At 40.3% G+C, this 18,250-nt stretch overlaps 1 protein-coding gene across 1 annotated transcript in view; it reads right to left on the minus strand.

Annotated features, from left to right (window-relative positions):
- Positions 1-18,250, minus strand: part of trabd2b (TraB domain containing 2B) — a 430,972-nt gene that overhangs the window by 21,567 nt on the left and 391,155 nt on the right. Inside the window, exon 6 of the mRNA XM_063064307.1 lies at positions 2,124-2,393. Coding sequence (XP_062920377.1) covers positions 2,124-2,393 — 270 coding nt within the window. The remainder of the gene's footprint in view (positions 1-2,123; positions 2,394-18,250) is intronic.

The raw sequence follows: 18,250 nt of genomic DNA on the forward strand, positions 1-18,250 counted from the left end.
CCTGATGATGGATGCTGCTTTCTTGTGACAACACTCTGTGTAGATGTGCTCAGTGCTGGGGAAGGCTTTCTTTACCCATGATGGGCTGGGCTGAATCCAGTGCTTGTAGTATTTTCTGTTCGAGGGCAGTGGCATGGAAACACCAGGGTTTTATATGATGTTATATATGTACTTTGATAATAAAATTGCTTTGAACTTTGAAGTTCTGAGCCATTAATATTTGGTGGGGGTGAACAGAATCCTCACCAGTCCAGCCCCAAGAGCAGGTTAAAGGCAAAATATTCTGCAGTAAATAACTCTGTCTCAACTCCACAACTCTTTGCAGCACTTTCAAGGGAAACTTTTTTCATTCTACCTTCATCAGAGTTAACAACATTCTTAATTGAGGGCAACATTCTTCAACAGTATGGTCATGTCTGGTACAACAAGATGTCAAGCTTGTAACATGTGGGAGAGTCAATTTTTAATAATACCTACAGAGACTATTGTTTTACACAACACTAGACTATTTTCCTACCTTGCCTGCGTGCTTGCAGCTTGAAGAAGTTTGATACACTCAAGGACAAAGCAGCACGCATAATTGGCCCCAATTAGCCATCTTCACTTATTGGGTTCACAGGCGCATGATGGTTAGTTACAATGTGAATCATTTACAAGGTGTGCTGCAGCGACTCACAGTTCTACACTGTCTGCCATTTGGTGCATACTTGCAACAGTATGTTGAATTATGCACATGCTCCCTCTCCATCCATCCTATGGATACATGTTCCTAATGTACACGAGGACAGCTCATCATTACATTCTCAGGATGGGCACTAAAATGCTGCTCTTACCAGCCATTCCCCTACCCTGCAAGTGCATCATTTACAATTAGAATTGACAGGTAAATTACAATTAACATCAGCGCCCTGTTTGGTGAGTTCATAGTCTTTCTAATATTTCCATTCAAAAAGGTAAAATTGAACAATAAATTAACAAACTTTGAACAACCTGATGATTAAATAATTACCAACATTTGCTATCCAGGATTATAATGGTCAAGAATTATCTGAACAATGGACATTTAGAGAGCATACCGAATGAGTAGAATTAAAATGTGAAGGGAAAGTGAATTAATGAAAACGTAAGGAATGAAGAAATTCAGTCAATTATTTTTTTTTAAATTGCAAAGCCAAACCAAGTTAGTGCCAGACTCCAGAGCCACATCTATGAATTGTCTGCCCAACATCACACAAAATAACAGTCTACAAAATAAAGGGTATTTGGCCATATCAGTTGATTAGGAGCATAGACTGGAATTTCTTTCTCCCTAATACATGGGTACTTAATTATACTGACATACTATAATACTGATTGAGATGATCTTAATTAGTACAGGGCTGGTACCGACCTATGTGGTTTAATATCATTTCAGTGATACGGTGATCATATATAATGGAGAAGATACCAGAACTATAATCAAGCTATGTTAATGGAAAAATCCAAGTTAATTTTAGTTGTGTATAAAGCAGAAAAATAAACTAATCTGTAAAAATATACATGAAGCTACAAAATAAATTATAATAGATTAATCTGCCATGTAGTGTTATCATTATGGTGCTGGAAAGCTGAAACAATGTAAAATCCAACAATAATATTGAGAGTTAATCCAGAAATAGTATCACAGTTTTATAATAAATTAATAAATGTACAATCCAATGAAATATTTAGTTATATTGATCAAAAAACTTCCAAGGCTTTTGAAAAGTTATTTGATTAAAGTTTTCCCTTCCCATTCAAATTGTTTTCTGACCCTATGGTTCCATTATCTTAGAAAATACATTGGCAAAAGTAAATTGTAGTTGAGTTCCTTCTTTGTATATTTAAGTAATTATCACACTACAGAAGATTTACAGGCAAAGCAGGGCTCTGAGGGGAAAGTAAGCTAGTACAGGCAGGACAACTGTACTGGTTAAAAGAAGTGGCCATTGCTATCAATTCAGATAGTTTAAGTCAGCAATGTTTGTTTAATGGTAAGGCACTTAGGTTACTTTCCTCTTCAATGAAGATACAACTTATTCATTTTACATCATGACGTCACTTTTTGAGTCATGTTGCAAAATTAAAATTTAACCAAAACCCACCTCTCTTCAATGCGAACCCACAGATCACTAAACTGCCGTTGCCTCTGCTGCTTTGGCAGCTTCTTCTGCCGTTTCTTTTGGCGGCCAAATTCCTCCAGTTGACTAAGGCTGTCGGGCATCAAGAGGTGTGGAGAAATGATGTCATCATCCAAGTCAGCAGTTGGAGAGGAAAGGGAAGGAACTGGCAAGGAATTTTCTAATGATTCATCAGTGGATGTAAAAGTAGCAGTAGGAAGTGATGAAGATGAGCCAGTGTTCTGTGTCCTTATCCTTTAGAAAGAAAAGAAACAATTTAGTGAAGACATCAACACAATTGGCTCATACTGAATATCACCAATGACTTTATAGTACTTCATTAAATATATCTCATATGGCAGGAAATCAAAATTAGAAGGTGACTATGATATACCTGCTGAAAAGAGCTAAGTGTGATTTAATATCACAAAAAAAATCTTTTGTGTGGTTTTCACTGGAAATTTGATGACTATTATTTTTGCTGTGGAGCTGACTGTAGTTCCAAATGCAGCTGCAGGAAGAAGACAAATATCCAATTCAAATAAGGTCTGAAGATTTCACTTGGACAATGGCACAACTTCAAAAGGATTGGTTAGAAGAGGGATCCAATTTGGAAAGAATTAACAGATTATGAAATACTGTCCTTTTAATTTGTGTTTGGGGTCTCTGCAACTGTAGAGAAAGCGGAGGACAGGTTAGTGTAGAATTCTTAAAATTATAGGAACCAAAAGATCAATGACTGTTGTAAACTGCAGATGCTCCACAAAGTGGTTGCCTAGTCTATGGTTGCTTTCACCACTGTGGAGGAGGCCACATCATGAGCACCAAATGCAGTACACCAGGTTGGAAGAGGTGCAGGTGAACTTCTGCCTCATCTGGAAAGACTGTTTAGGTCCCCAGATGGTGCTGAGGGAGGAGGTATAGGGACAAGTGTTACATCTCCTTCATCTGCAGGGGAAAGTGCCGGAAGACAGGGAATGTTGTTGGGTAGAGATAAGTAGATCAAGGAGTTCTGAAAAAGGAATCTCTGTGTAGAGCAGAAAGTGGGAGATGGTGAAGATAGGACTGGTGAGAGGATTGCATTCAATCTGGCAAGATGGTGGGCGATAATGCATTGGATACTAAGGCTGGTGGGATGAAAAGTGGGGTCAGAGCAAATATACTGTACACAAAATGGAGGAAATACATAGGGCTCTATCAACAACGGCAGATAAGTAAGCATGCTTCGAGAAGGGTGAGGACATTTCAGAAGCTCTTGAACAGTAGGCCTCATCTTGAGAAAAGATGTGGCAGAGAAGAGAAATTTTAAAATGGGAAGGCATCCTTTCAGGGGATGTGGGAGGAGGAGGTATAGTCAAGGTAGCTGTGGAATATGTCAGTGGAAAGTTGTCTCCTGGGATGGAGACAGTGTCTTTCATAAAAGGGAAAAGAATATTCAGAGAGGTTCTTGGTGAATTTGAGGGTAGGGTGGAAGGTAGAGGAAATTTGATGAAATTGATGAGCTCTGCATGAGGCAATGCTGATAGAGTTCTTCATACAGCAGCAAAAATGCTTGGGGAGATGGAGCTGCTGCATGAGGAGATCCAAGGCAGTCCTTGCTAGAGCCCTTGCAAATGTCCATGGTTAGCTCTTGGGTTTTTAGAAAGTGGAATCAAAAGTGAGTAAAAATGTTAAATTTTATTCCACATAAAAAAAGTCAGACTTTGGCAAGGTAAAGTACTCACTAATCTATTTACAAACTATTCCTAGACTTAAATCCATAAGACATATGGATCAGGCAGTTTGGCTCATCGAATCTGCTCTGCCATTCAATCATTTTATTAACCCTCCCAACCCATTCTTCTGCCTTTTTCTTGTAACCATTGATGTCCTTACTTATCACAACCTATCAATGAAACTTCACTTACATACATGCAAATTAATGGATTTTGGGAGACAGGACCATAGACAGTGAATGGCAAAGCCCTGGTGAGTGTTCGTGAAGAGTGAGATCTTGGGGGGTACAAGTACATAGTTCCCTGAAAGTGATAACACAGAGTGTGAAGTAAGCGTATGGTATGCTTGCCTTCATTGCCCTAAGAATTGGGACGCAGTTAGGGCTGAATAAATCATTGATTAGCTGGCACTTTGAGTACTGTGCACCATGCTGTTGCTGCACTGCAGGGTGGTTTTGATTAAGCTACAGAGGATACAGAAAAGGTTCACTGGACTGGTGAGCATAGTTATAAGGAGGGACTGTATTCACTGGAGTGATGGACACTGAGGGATGATCTTACAGATTGGTTACAGAATTATGAAAGTCATAGATGAAGATGGGTATAGTTTTATTTATCCCAGGGTAGGGAAGCGGTTATGAGTTTAAAATGAGAGGGGAAAGATTTAAAAGGGATCTGAGGGGCATGTTTTTCATGGAGGGTGATTGGTGAATGGAATGAACTGCTAGAAAAGCTATAGAGGTTGGTACAATTACAACTAAGAGACACGGTACATGGATAGGAAATGTTTAGCATAGATATCCATGACACAGATTAGTTGGGTTAAAAGACTTGCTTCTATGCTTTATAAATCTGTGAATCTAAAAAAAACTGAGCCGTTGGCTGATCTCTCAGTAATTATGCTGTGAAACTGACTGAATGCTGCTGTTACTCTACAAGTTAGATGGAAAACACTGGATTGCAGATACAATAAAGCCTAGAGTTCTGCATGTTTTCTTGGTTATAGGTAAGTTATATATAACTCACACAGAAAACTACAGATTTAGCTTCCTTCCGTATAGCTCCTGTCATTTAAAAATGAAATATATTTTTAAATGCACTCAAATAAAAAATTCAGAATATTTTACAAGCGTTTTAAAAAATGTTTAAGATGTAATTGCATTAAAGCTATCATTAAACTTGAACATAACTTTGTGAAAGAACAGAAATAGAAAACAAAACTGATTAGCCATAAAATTCCTGCATCTGAATGAATGGATTTTGCTTCTCAAGTATTATGTTGAGCTATTTTCTTTCAATATGCGGTTCTAAATCAGCATTCTTATGAATTATGTTATTTTCTCTAAGCACAAATTGCTTAAAACATTCCACAAAAAGAAATTGTAAATCATTTTAAAGAAATCTGAGAACAACAGGAAGATTATATTGCTCTACTTATCTGATTCCAGTTGAAGACCTATGGTTATTTACACAGGCAGGCATGATTATTGAAAATCTTTGGAAGAAACTTAAGAATGTCCGTACAAACGACTGGCTTTGGAGATAACGAGGCATATCTGCTGCCACTGCAAATTAATAGATCAGAGACTTTCATCTCATAGCAAAAGCTGAACTTTTTACATTTGGTTTTAATTCAAGTGATAGAACCTTTTTGTTTTTTTTTAATGTAGCTTTTGTGAAGAAATTGGACAGCAGCAGAAAACATCTGCTGGAATCATCATCTGAATTACATTTATTTGACTCAGTGTAAGAGCTACACAAAATTTGTGCTCCCATCTCGGTATTAGGGCTGTGAGATACAGTCATTGCATTAGTGCATATCTTCACAGTACAACTTCAGGAGTGGCTAATTCTGGCTGAATCTATGCACTGACTGAAGCTATGCCTCCTCTTCTTAAAAAAGGGCATGTTGCCTCTGGTACAAAGACATACCAAAGGTTTTGGAAGTTTACAGTAAACTATATCGGACTATGGAAGAGATAGACATTCTGACTTTCTCGTCCTGCTCCTCCTGCCTTTTGGAAAAGCATTAGAGGAGAGCTGTGCATGCAGGTTGTACGTTGCACAGCTCGCAGTTAAGTTGCATTGCAGGTTAATGTCAGCAGTGAAGTAGTGAGGACATGGAGGCAATGTTGAAAAAACTGTTACGATCTCTCCCTCATGGTCAAAATGAATGAACACTTCATCAAGTCTGTTTCTTAGTAGCTGCAAGACCAGCCTCACTCATTGGCCCACCCTCACTATTCATTTAACGATATCTGTCTGTCATTCATATATCAAACACTTAACACTGCTTCATGGCTTACACACTTGCAGCTATTCAACAAATGCAGGCATATCACCAGACACATGCAATATGTCTGTTCTATCCATACCTCAGATAAGTGTTGGGTGCGAGGTTGAGTGGACATTGTTTGTCTCCAAGCAACCAACCATTGGTCTGATAATGATAGATAGAGTTGCTTGCTCGACTTCACAGCTAACATGTTTTCCAGTTGCCTAGAGTAATCTGAAACCAGAAGCTTCCCAGCTCCATGGAACAACTGGGGCGAGCTGTTGACTCGATAGATTAAACCAGTAAATGAAACTAATATAATTCAGAGTTTTATAATTAAGAGTATAAGGTTAAACACTTGAGAAGCAAAAGAAAACTGTATACAGTTTAGACCATTAACAAAAAGGACACTAAACCCTTAGAAGATGCATTGTGTCAATTCACAGGATAATACGACGGATAATACAGAATTACACATAACATACAGCAAAGAAAGAGCCTCAAAACATCTTTGGTGGTGTTCAAACTTGCTGGAGTTTCCTGCCTTTCCATCCACCTTATTTTGCCTCCTTTGCATATTTTTCTAATCAGTCATCTATCATCTCCTTGTCTAATCTTGCAAGTCATGTTGGATATTTCACTAACTTCCTGTGGTTGGGAAGTACAAATTCTAATTACTTGAGTAAAAAAAAATCTCTTCATTTCTCTGTTGAATTTAACAATAATTAGCTAGTATTCATGAGTGTCAGCTTTATAATCTCCCACAAGAGGAAGTATTCTTTCCACATGCATCCTGTCCAATTCCTTTTCTCAAGTCACCTAAAAGGAAAGCAATTCATTGTAATAATATCTCAGTTCTGCCACCTTTATGAATTATTTTGCAATTTATCCAGTACTTCCATATCCTTTTTATATTGGGAAACCAGAAAATTGTGCAATGCTCTGCATAGAGCCCAAATGTGTTCATATACAGATTGAACATAGGTTCAGTATTTTTTAGTTTATAAAACCAGAAATATGCCTTGTTAATTATTAATAACTGTAAAACTTTTTAAACTTTTGCTCACCCCATCCATATCACTTTGCTTCTGTACCACTTTTTATTTCCAAAAGTGCAGCTACTAAGGTAGTTATCTGTTGGGGTTCATTTGCCATTTAAATGCTCTGTCAAGTTCTCTAATGTTCTCAGGATCTGGGGTGCAGCTATCAGAAGGAACTTGACAAACTGAACCTACTTCCACTGTAATTTAAGTGGATATTTAATCCAAAGATATTTTTGAAAATTATGTATTTTGCGAAGTAACAGGGAAGCAAATGTCTGGGGAGATGTTGATAAGAGTCAACATCATCATCGTTATCTGCCATGTCTGGATGACGTGGGAGATCATGACCTTGATTATTCTTGGAAAACTTTTCTACTGAAGTAGTTTGCCATTGGCTTGTTCTAGGCAGTGTCTTTACAAGATGGATGACCCCGGCTATTACCAATACTCTTCAGAGATTGTCCGTCTGACGTCAGTGGTCACATAACCAGGACTTATGATGAGCACCAGCTGCTTATGACCATCCACCGTTTGTTCCCATGGCTTCCCGTGACCCTGATCAGGGGCTTAAGCAGATGATACATATTGCCAAAGAGTGACCTACAGGCTAGCGGATGGATGGAGTGTTGTACACCTCCTTTGGTACAGACGCATCTCCACCCTGCCACCCATTACAGGAGTTAAGATTATGATGAAAGTGCTTTGACAAATCATGAGCCGTATTTAAAAAAAACTTAAATGGAGGAAAAATAAATTATTTATGTAAACATTATACTGTTCTCTGAAAGTAGTTTAAGGACTGGGCTGCTTTGCCGAGCACCTTTGCTCCATTTACCACAAAAGGTGGGCTTCCCTCGTGGCCACCCATTTAATTCTACTTCACATTCTCATTCCAACATATTGGTCCTTTGCCTCCTCTACTACCATGATGAGGCCACTCCAGGTTGGAGGAGCAAAGCCGCATATTCCGTCCGGGTACCTCCAGCCTGATGGCCATGAACGTTGATTTCTGTAACTTCTGGTCATCTCTCCCCTCTCCCCCTCTTTTCTTTTTCCATTACCCATTCTTACTCCCTTCATATCCCTTCTCTTCTCACCTGTCCATCACTCCCCCAGGTGCCTTCTCCTCTTTTCATTTCTCCCATAGTTCACTCTCTGTCAGATTCCTTCCTCTTCCACTTATCATGTTCCAGCTTCTCACTTCAACCCTCTTTCACACCCTCCCACTTTCCCCCTGACCTGTTTTCATCTACTACTTGCCAGCTTGTACTCCTTCCTCTCCCCCCACCATATTTTAGCTTATTCCTTCTTTCGTATTAGTCCTGATGAAGGGTCCTGGCTTGAAAAGTCAAAATGTTTATTCTTCTCCAGAGGTCAAGTTCAAGTTCAGTTTATTGTTATTCAACCGTATACACATATACCGCCAAGTGAAACAACGTACCTCCGGACCAAGATGAACAACATAGTTCATATAACTGACACACATAACACACAAAGTAATATTACCACTACTAAAGTAACAAATGATAAGGTGCATTTATGACTTAAAAATTAAACAGTATAATGCTACTGGCGCTCCATGCATGAAGAGACCTGGGTAGTGGCAGGGGGTTCATTTGTCTTATAGCCTGGAGGAAGAAGCTGTTTCCAATTCTAATAGCTCTTGTCCTAGTGCCAGGGTACCTGCTGCCTGATGTTAGGGGGATCATAGATTGTCGGACGGATGGCAGGGAGCACTGACAACGCTAAGGGCCCTGCGAGTGCAGTGTTCCTGATAAATATCTCTGATGGGTGGAAGAGAAACCCCGATGATCCTCTCAGCATTCCTTGCAATATTTTTTAGGGGCTTGCAGTTAGATGCCTTGCAATTCCCATGCCAGATGGCGATGCAGCTGATCAGGACACCCTTAAAGGTTCTCCTGTATAAATCGGTTAGAATGATTGGGGGTGGGGGGCCTCAATCTCCTCAGGCGGGAGGAGAAGATGGCGGCCACTCTGGTGAATGATATCTGTTATCTGTCAAGTACGGTGCCGTGCACAATCCTGATTTGACGGAGACAGATGTGAGAGCACAGAGGAACATCTGGTGAAACTTCTGAAATGCCTTTTTCGCTGCCGCTGCTACTGTGTGATCCAGAATCTCCGGAGGGGAAGGCCGCGAGTCCTCGGCTTTACTTGTTGCTCGGCAGCCGGGGCGGGGTCGAAGCGCTCGGCAGAGATGGTGCTTGGCACTTGGGCTGGTCGGAAGTTAAAAGTTTTTGGACAGACTCAGAGTCAGCTGTGGTCGGGTGCTTCCTGGTGCTGCATCCGCAAGTTTGCGGTGCTGGAGGTTCATGGCAGGGAGAGTTTCTCCCTATTACCGTCTGCGTGAGATGATGGGGCTATCGGGACTTGAGACTTTTTTTACGGTGCCCATGGTCTGCTCTTTATCAAATTACGGTATTGCTTTGCACTGTTGTAACTATATGTTATAATTATGTGGTTTTGTCAGTTTAGTCTTGGTTTGTCCTGCGTTTCTGTGATATCTTTCTAGAGGAACATTGTATCATTTTTTAATGCATGCATTTCTAAATGACAATAAACGAGGACTGAGTGTCCTTATAATCTAAAAAAAACCGTGGAAATGCTGCTGTGCTTTAATAACCCAGAGGTGGTGTTGAGGGAACAGGTGAGATTGGAGATTGCCTGTTATGTGCACTCTTTCCACATAGCCATGTATGTGCAGTGAGGAGTCATCAGCCTGCAGCTTACTAAAGTCCACAGTCATCTCTTTGGTCTTGTCCACATTAAGACTCAAGTTATTGTTCTTGCAGCATTTTACCACCCACTCTATCTCCTCTCTGTACTGTCTCGTAATTGTTGTTTGTGAGGCCAACACCTGTTGTGACATCAGAAAACTTGATGATTCAGTTTGAACTGGATCTAGCAATGCAGTCAAGCATCAGCAGTGGGCAGAGTATGCAGCCTGGGGAGCGCTGGTGCTCAGTGTGACAGAGTGGAGGAGGCTGCAGGATACAAGAAAATTAGTGGGTGGGGGGGGCGGGTTGAGAGCGAAGGGTAAGAGCTGTGGGAGATGTGGGGTAACTATGGGGCTGGAAGAAGATCATGGTATTATGGAAGGCCTTGGGGTATAAGGAGAGAGAAAGAGGAGAGTGGGGAAGATAATTGAGTACGGGGTGGATATTGGGAATGGTCACTATAAAGATGAACAAGTGTTGCTAAATATGATTGGCTGGGGAGTTGTGGTAAGGGCACTGGCTGGAAGGTGGTTCAATACAGGAAAATGAAGGTGAGTGAAGAAATGGGATGCTAAGATGCACTGCCTGGGAGATGCTGAGGATTGGGAATAATGAAGAGTATTTCAAGGAAGAACCTACCTATAGGAGCCTAACTGCTTTGGACGCCCCAGTAGCAGCCCAGTTATGATAAAGCCCTTCATATCTAACAAGGCCTCAACCTTCCACCTATGAATTGCTTCAGTGTTACAGGCCAACGTTGTTCCTCAAGACTTGTTTCTGAGCTAGAATTGCTAATATGGTACAAAAATCTGATTTGCAGTTGGTTAGAAATCAACAGAGACCGCTTTCTTTGAGGTCAGCAATGATAGCCATTGTCTCCCCACTGACTGCAAAATCCAAGTCAAAAGAAGTCCAATAAATAATTACACAGCTGTGGTATCTGAGGTTCCACTGAAACTATTTTCAAACCTTGGTGATCCTTAATCTCTGACATAGGAAGGGAAGGACAATGGTAAATAAAAAATACTGAGTGCTGGTAAGCTTAAGAAGCCAATGCTCCTGCAATTTGGTTCTGGATTTCTACCACTCCTCCAAATGTTTGGAACAAGCCCCAGGTGTGCAATTGTATCGTCTGTATCATTAAAATATAATTTGTCTGGGAAGGAATCAAAAACAAATAAATCATTCACAAAAAAAAAGAAAGCAAGTAATTTGTCCACGGAAGTGGAAAATAGTAGCAGTGCAAAAGTCCACTTAGTCATAATGAAAGGAGTTAGACATTCTGTGCCAAGAAACAAGCCTGAAATACTCAAACTACTTCATTGCATTAACTTTCAAACATTATAAATGCTGACAGACTGAGTTGAGCATTCTCCATATATTAATTTAATTATACAGTTTTGGAATATTTTATCTCAATCTTAAAGGGAGGGGGGTGGATTTTAACTGTGTCTTGGCTGACTGAAAGACAACTAGGATGTTTACCTGTTACTATCCTGCTCCCTTCAATTTTAATTCTTTGCCAAAGGGCTAATGGTTCTTTATTAAAGGTGTAAATTAGCCGCTGGTGACACCTTTGAGCCTGAGCAACCTTTCAGATTTAAGCAGGAATTCCAGCCAGCTCTAGGAAGTAACAGTCTAAACCCTCCTACTTACACACATTTCCGTTCCTTGTGAAGCCGTGATTCACCAGCAATATTTACAGCCTTTTGAGCAGGGCATCTTCCATGCTCGGACCCTCTTTAAATCCACTCTTTTAGCTTACATGAGGTCAGATAACTTTCCTGAAGACGTAAGCCTAACATCAGTGGTAGGGAAGATTACTGGAAAATTTGTGGGAAAGGGTTATTGATCACTGAGAAAGGCAGAGACTTATCAGAGACAGCTAACTTGGTTTTATCAAGGAGAGACCCTGTCTGACCGATTTGTTGAATTCTTTGAAAAGATAACAATGTGTATCGACGAAGACGGGGCAGTAGTTGTGGTTTAGGTGAATTTTTGTAGGACCATTGACAGGATCCCAGGTGGGAGTATGCTTCTAATGGTCAGGATGCATGGGATCCAGGGCAAATTGACAAACTGGATCCAAAATTGGCTTGGAAATAGGAGACAAAAGTGAATGTAGACAGTTGGCTTCGCAATTGTGTGCCTATGACTTTAGTGTTTCAAAACAATCAGTGCTGGAACCCTTGCTGTTTGCAATATATGTGAATGTCCTGGGTTGGAGGTATGATCAATAAGATCATGGATGACATTAAGATTAACAGACTTGATAGTGTGCAAGGTAGTTGTAAATGGTGGAAAGATATCAATCTGATAGTGGAAAAGGTCAGATAGAATTTAAAGAAGACAAATGTGAGGTGATGTATTTGAAAGCTCTAATTAGCCAGGACATACTGTATAAATGGTAGGGTTTTAGACATTACTGAAGAATAAGGGGATTTTGGAGTAGATCATTGAAAGTAGCAACACAGGTAGATAATGTTGTTGGAGAAGCATGAGGGATACTGGTCTTCATTAGTCAAGGCATAATATTCAGATATAGGAAGGCTATACGCCAACATTAAAACATCGGTCAGACCTCAGCTGGAGTATTTTATGCAGTTCTCTTCAATAGAAAGAGGTGCAAAGGAAAAGGGAGATTGACCAGGATATTGCCTAGGATGTAGTAGTTCAGTTACGAGAATAGACAGGAAAAGCTTGATCTGTTCTCACTGGAATGGAGAAGGTTCATAAGGGACATGATTGTGTAAGTAAGTTATCTCTCAAGTCTCTTTTCAAACTCTCCTCGGTTACTTAGTATCTGTACCCCCTAGGTTTGGACTCCACAACCTGAGGGAAATGATTATGATTGTCCACTATCTCCATACTAATTATTTTATAAAACTCAGTGAGGACACCCCTCATTCTCCTGCACTCCAAGTAACCAAGATCCAGCATAGCCAACCTTTCTCTATAACTAAGACTCTCTCGTCAAAACAGTGTTCTTGTAAATCTTTCCTGCACCATCTCCAACTTGACAATGTCTTTGCTATAACAGGGTGACAAAATCTGTACACAATACTCCAAGTGTGGCCTCAGCAATGAATTTTATAACTGCAACGTAATGTCCCTATTCCTAAACTTGATGTCCTGAGTGATGACGGCTAGCACACTAAATACCTTTTTCACTACCTTGTCAACTTGGGCAGCTGTTTTCAGTGAACTGTGCACTTGTACTCCCAGGTCCCTCTGTTCCATGGCCTCATCTCTGCCCTGCCATTCACTGTACAAATGCTTCATTGGTTTGACTGTCTGAAATGCATTACCTCACACTTATCTAAGTAGAAATCTCTTTGCCAATCCTCAGCCCAACTTCCTAACTGATCAAGATCTTTTTGTAATTCATTGTAACCTGCTTCACTATGAACAAGAACCTCCTATTTAGTATCATCAACAAACGTGCTAGTCGTGCTATCTACATTCACATCCATATAATTTACATAAATAATGAAACTGGCCACTTGGGGCAACCACTAGTCACAGGCTTCCAGTCAGATAATCCATCTCAACCATCACTCTCTGCTTCCTATCATTGAGCCAATTCTGAATCCACCTTGCTAGCTCCCCCAAATCTTATGTGACCTAATCTTCCAGATCAACCTGCCATGTGGGAACTTGTCACAGGCCTTATTAAAGTCCATATTGACAATATCCACATTCTATTTTTGTTTATATCTCCTTAGATACCTCTTCAAAAAAAACTCCGAAAGTTTTGTCAGACATGACCTCCCGTGGTGGTGGATCTTATCCCTCAGAATTCACAGCAGTAGCTTCCCTACAACTGAAGTCGGTCTCATTGGCCTATCCTTGCTTCCCTTCTTGAACGATGGAACAATATTAGCCTCCCTCCAAGCTTTTGGATCTTTGCCAATGGCTAAAGCTGAAGCCAATATCTCTGCAAAGGTCTCTACAGCTCTTCCCTGGTGTCTCATAAGGTCTGGGGATGTACTTGGTCAGGCTCTGGGAATATGCCAGGTTAATAAGCTTCAAGGTTGCAAATACCTCTTTCCTCATAATGTGCATATGATCCAAGACATCATAACATATCACGCTCACTTTTTGGCACCCTTCACAAACATCAGCAGAGATAGTTGACATTAAAAATATCAGCTATCTCCTTCGACTCCACGCATAGGCAGCCCTGATGGTCTTTAAGAAAATCTCTCCCTTGTCATCCTTTTACTGTTAATATATGTAATTGAGAAACCCCTTGGGATTATCTTTAACCCTGTCTGCCAAATCCATCTAATTTTTCTCTTAATCCTGCCGTTACTTTTTTAAAATATTCATCAAGAGAGTCGTTCTTCTTTCTCCTAGTGATCATCCATCTATCTGAAGCCTGTCTCTTGAGTGTGTCCACCTCAGTAAGTCTTATTTTTGTAGCCATTAGTTTTACGGATGATCTAGATGACCCTCCAGATCTAGCCCATGAGGAACATTACCCAGTTTATAATTTTGCCCTTAATATAGTTATAAAATGACTTCAGATCTACTTTTATCAGGTCCACAAGTGATATTCCTTGACCTCTCTGCCTTCCTGATTTCTTGTACCAGGACTCGTGTATTAATGAGATGGAGTGGGCACAGTTACAAAGTTGAAGCTGGTCAGAGTGTTTGCTGGTGCTCATCTCCCTGGTTTACACATGATGATCTGGCATTAGATACAAGACCTGATATGATCACCGATTAGTATTTGGAGGAAACTGGGAAACATTTTGGAAAATATTAAATAAAAATCAAATATTGCCTTGCATCAGAAATGTATAATACGATTTAGCCAGAAATGAACTTCCAAAAGAATTTACACTTTAGTCATAGATTTGTCACATTTCCAAAAAGAATATAAGGATAAATGTTATTGGGTGTGATTTTCTTCCAGAACATCAAAATTAAATTGCATACCACTGCTGAAATGCAACAGTTCCTTTGCCAGTGAATCAACATACACCTCACAAAACAAACCATGCTGATTTTATGGTATTGAACCCTCTGAACCAAGTCCCACCTGTTAGTGTGTGCAGGCTACAGACAATGGAAGGCTTACTGACAGATTTTGTACTGCAGCACAATTAACTGGAGATTGCAAAATCCAAATGAAAGAACAGTTTTAAAGGATACCATCAGCTCAGCATAAAAGAGGAAACTACCTAGTTGTATGGCCATGTCAGAAATAAACGAGCATATTTGATGCTGAGCAGATGGAGCCTTACTGTTGGAGTTACTCCAAAAGATATAGATCAATGTTCCCTCTAAGATGAGTGCATACACATCATTTGCTACTAGCGCACAAAGGAATTTAAACTGCACACAAAAGGTTGTCACCCTCTACCTCATTGGCATGTTAAGTATATTTCACAATTGTACACAATCATATTTCCATTTCCCATTTCTGATGCAGACAGTGTTGACAACATGGAATTTGCAATGATTTATCTGCTGATTTTAGAACTGGCTTATTTATATTGTTTAGTTGAAGAAATTATTGAAACACTATGTCCAATGAAGCAAATGGTGTGAAGTGCAAAAGAACTGCTAGTTCATTTAAAGCAGAAAGGCTTTAACAGTTGAAACTGCTACACTGAAAACTCATAAGGTCAGGAACGTGCAGCTATGAAAAATATTTATGTACAATACAGAAACTGGTGATACCTACGTGCATGTGTGCATGTGTTGTCGTCACTGGGCAAAAATTGCACAGCACTAGATTTTTGTACTCATTGGCCATTTAGAGGGAACATTGACCCAGATCCTTTCATTCTGGCTGCAAGAATAGAAAAACTTTGCTAATATCAAAAAGAAAACAATGCCAACTTCAATTTTACTCATATTTCTTGTTGGGGAGACATCAGCCAAGGTCAGCCCTTAGCTCAGAATGGCTGGACTCCAGGGGTCTAGAAAATCCCTCATAAAGCTCTTTCCTTTCAAGAAAATGCAATCTCTAAGCAGGTTCTGAACTTCATGAGCTAAAATCAACATTCCCAGGCAAAAGACCAGATCAGAGACATTCAGCTCTGGCGACCAAGAAAACTACAAAAGGTCTAGATACAATCTTTGGAAAGCCATCTCACGGAAGAGGCAATTCTGGACTAACTTGAAACAGTGAAGGATGCTCGACAGCTGTGGCAGAGTTTGAATGCTATTGTCTCTTACAAAGTGAAATAAAAGACATAGGTGGCAACCGGGCTTCACTCCCAGATGAGATCAATGCCTTCTATGCTCGCTTTGACCATCAAAACATGGGGGAACCATCATGAACTCCCACGGTTCCTGAGAACCCTGTGATTTCAGTTGCTGAGGCCAAACTGAAAGTGTCCTTCAGGAAAGTGAACCCACGGAAAGCATCCAGCCCAAATGGGGTACGTGGCTGAGTACCAAAGACCTGTGCTGATCAACTAGCTGGAGTATTCACCGATATCTTTAACCTCTCACTTCAGTAGTCTGAGGTACCCAGCTGCTTCAATTATACCCGTGCTTGAGAAGAAAAGACTGTACACTTTTCCATAGATGCTACCTGGCCTACTGAATTCCTCCAGCAGTTTGTGTGTGTTGCTTGGATTTCCAGCATCTGCAGATTTTCTCTTCTTGGTAACCTGCCTTAATGACTATTGATCAATGTGATGAAGTGCTTAGAGAGGTCGGTGATGAAATATATCAACTTCCCCCTGAGAAATTATTTGCATATGCACCAATTTGCCTACCAGCAAAATAGGTTCACAGCAGACTGGCTCTTCACTCAACCCTGGAATATATGGGCAGCAAAGATGCATACATTAGGATGCTCTTTACCAACTGCAGCTTGGCATGCAATACTATCATCCCCTCAAAACTAAGCAACAAGCTTCAGGACCTTGGTCTCCATTCCCCTTTATGCAATTGGGTCCTCATTTTCCTCACTTGCAGTATGTTTGGATTGGCAACAACATCTCACTCAATGTCAGCAAGACATGGGGCTGATTATTGACTTCAACAGGAGGTCCCTGCGCCAGTCCTCGTTGGGGGATCAGAGGTGGAGAGGGTCAGCAACTTTAAGTTCCTGGGTGTTATCATTTCAGAGGACCTGTCCTAGGCCCAGTACATAAGTGCCATTATGAATAAAGCACAACAACACTTCAACTTTTCTTAGAAATTTGAGAAGATTCAGCATGTCATCCAAAACTTTGACAAACTTCTACAGATGTGTGGTGGAAAGTATATTGACTGCCTACATCATAGCCTGGTATGGAAACACCAATGCTCTCGACCATAATATCCTACAAAAATTAGTAGATATGGCCCAGTCCATCACATGTAAGGCCCTTCCAACCATTGAGCACATCTACACGGAGCGCTGTCACAGAAAAGCAGCACCCACCATGAAGGACCCTCACCGCCCAGGCCATGCTCTCTTCTCGCTGTTGTCATGAGGAAAAAGGTACAGAAGCCTCAGGACTCACACCACCAGGTTCAGGAACAGTTATTAGCCTACAACCATACTCATTTTTAAGGACTCTTCACCTCATGTTCTCAATATTTATTGCTTATTTATTCATTGATAGTATTTCTTTATTCTTTTCTATTAAACTTTTTTTTTGGTCTTTTGCACATTAGTTATTAGTCTGCCCTGCTGGGTGTGGTCTTTGATTGACTCTATTGTGTTTCTTAAATTTACTGAGCATGTTCGCAAGCAAATGAATTTCAAGATTGTATATGATGACATACATACACTTTGATAAGACCATAAGAGCACAGAAGCAGAATTAGGCCATTTCCATCAAGTCTGCTCCGCAATTTCATTATGGCTGATCCAATTTTCCTCAGTCCCAATCTCCTGCTCTCTCCTGAAATAAATTTACTTTTTTCTTTGAAAATGATTAGAGGGTTGCCATGCATACATTGTCTTACTGCTGCCTTATTGCTTAATCAGCTGCTTGAAGTGCAGAGCCTGATGTTCCAAACCATGACCAGGCAATATAAGACACCGTATTTGGTCATGGGGCCTTAGGCAATAAATCAGAACACTCAGGCTTTTGATAGTCTAGACCTCGAAATTTAATACCTATATAGAGGGAGCATATTATCCCAAAGCACATGGATTTTTAACAAAAAATATTGGATTGAGATCTTATAATGACTGCTATGGTAAATGTGCTACCTAAAATGGAACTGAGTCTTTCACAGCATTATAAGGACCAGACTCAGTGGGCTGAATGCCCTAATTTTGCTCCTTTGTCTAATGGTATTATGGTCTTTTAACTTAACTATCTCAATGGGAACTAAAATTAGCCTAAGTCCTGCTTTTGATTATTATTCTATGAAGTCT

The sequence above is a fragment of the Mobula hypostoma genome, chromosome 12 (genome assembly GCF_963921235.1).
Source record: "Mobula hypostoma chromosome 12, sMobHyp1.1, whole genome shotgun sequence".
Classification (NCBI taxonomy): Eukaryota; Metazoa; Chordata; class Chondrichthyes; order Myliobatiformes; family Myliobatidae; genus Mobula; species Mobula hypostoma.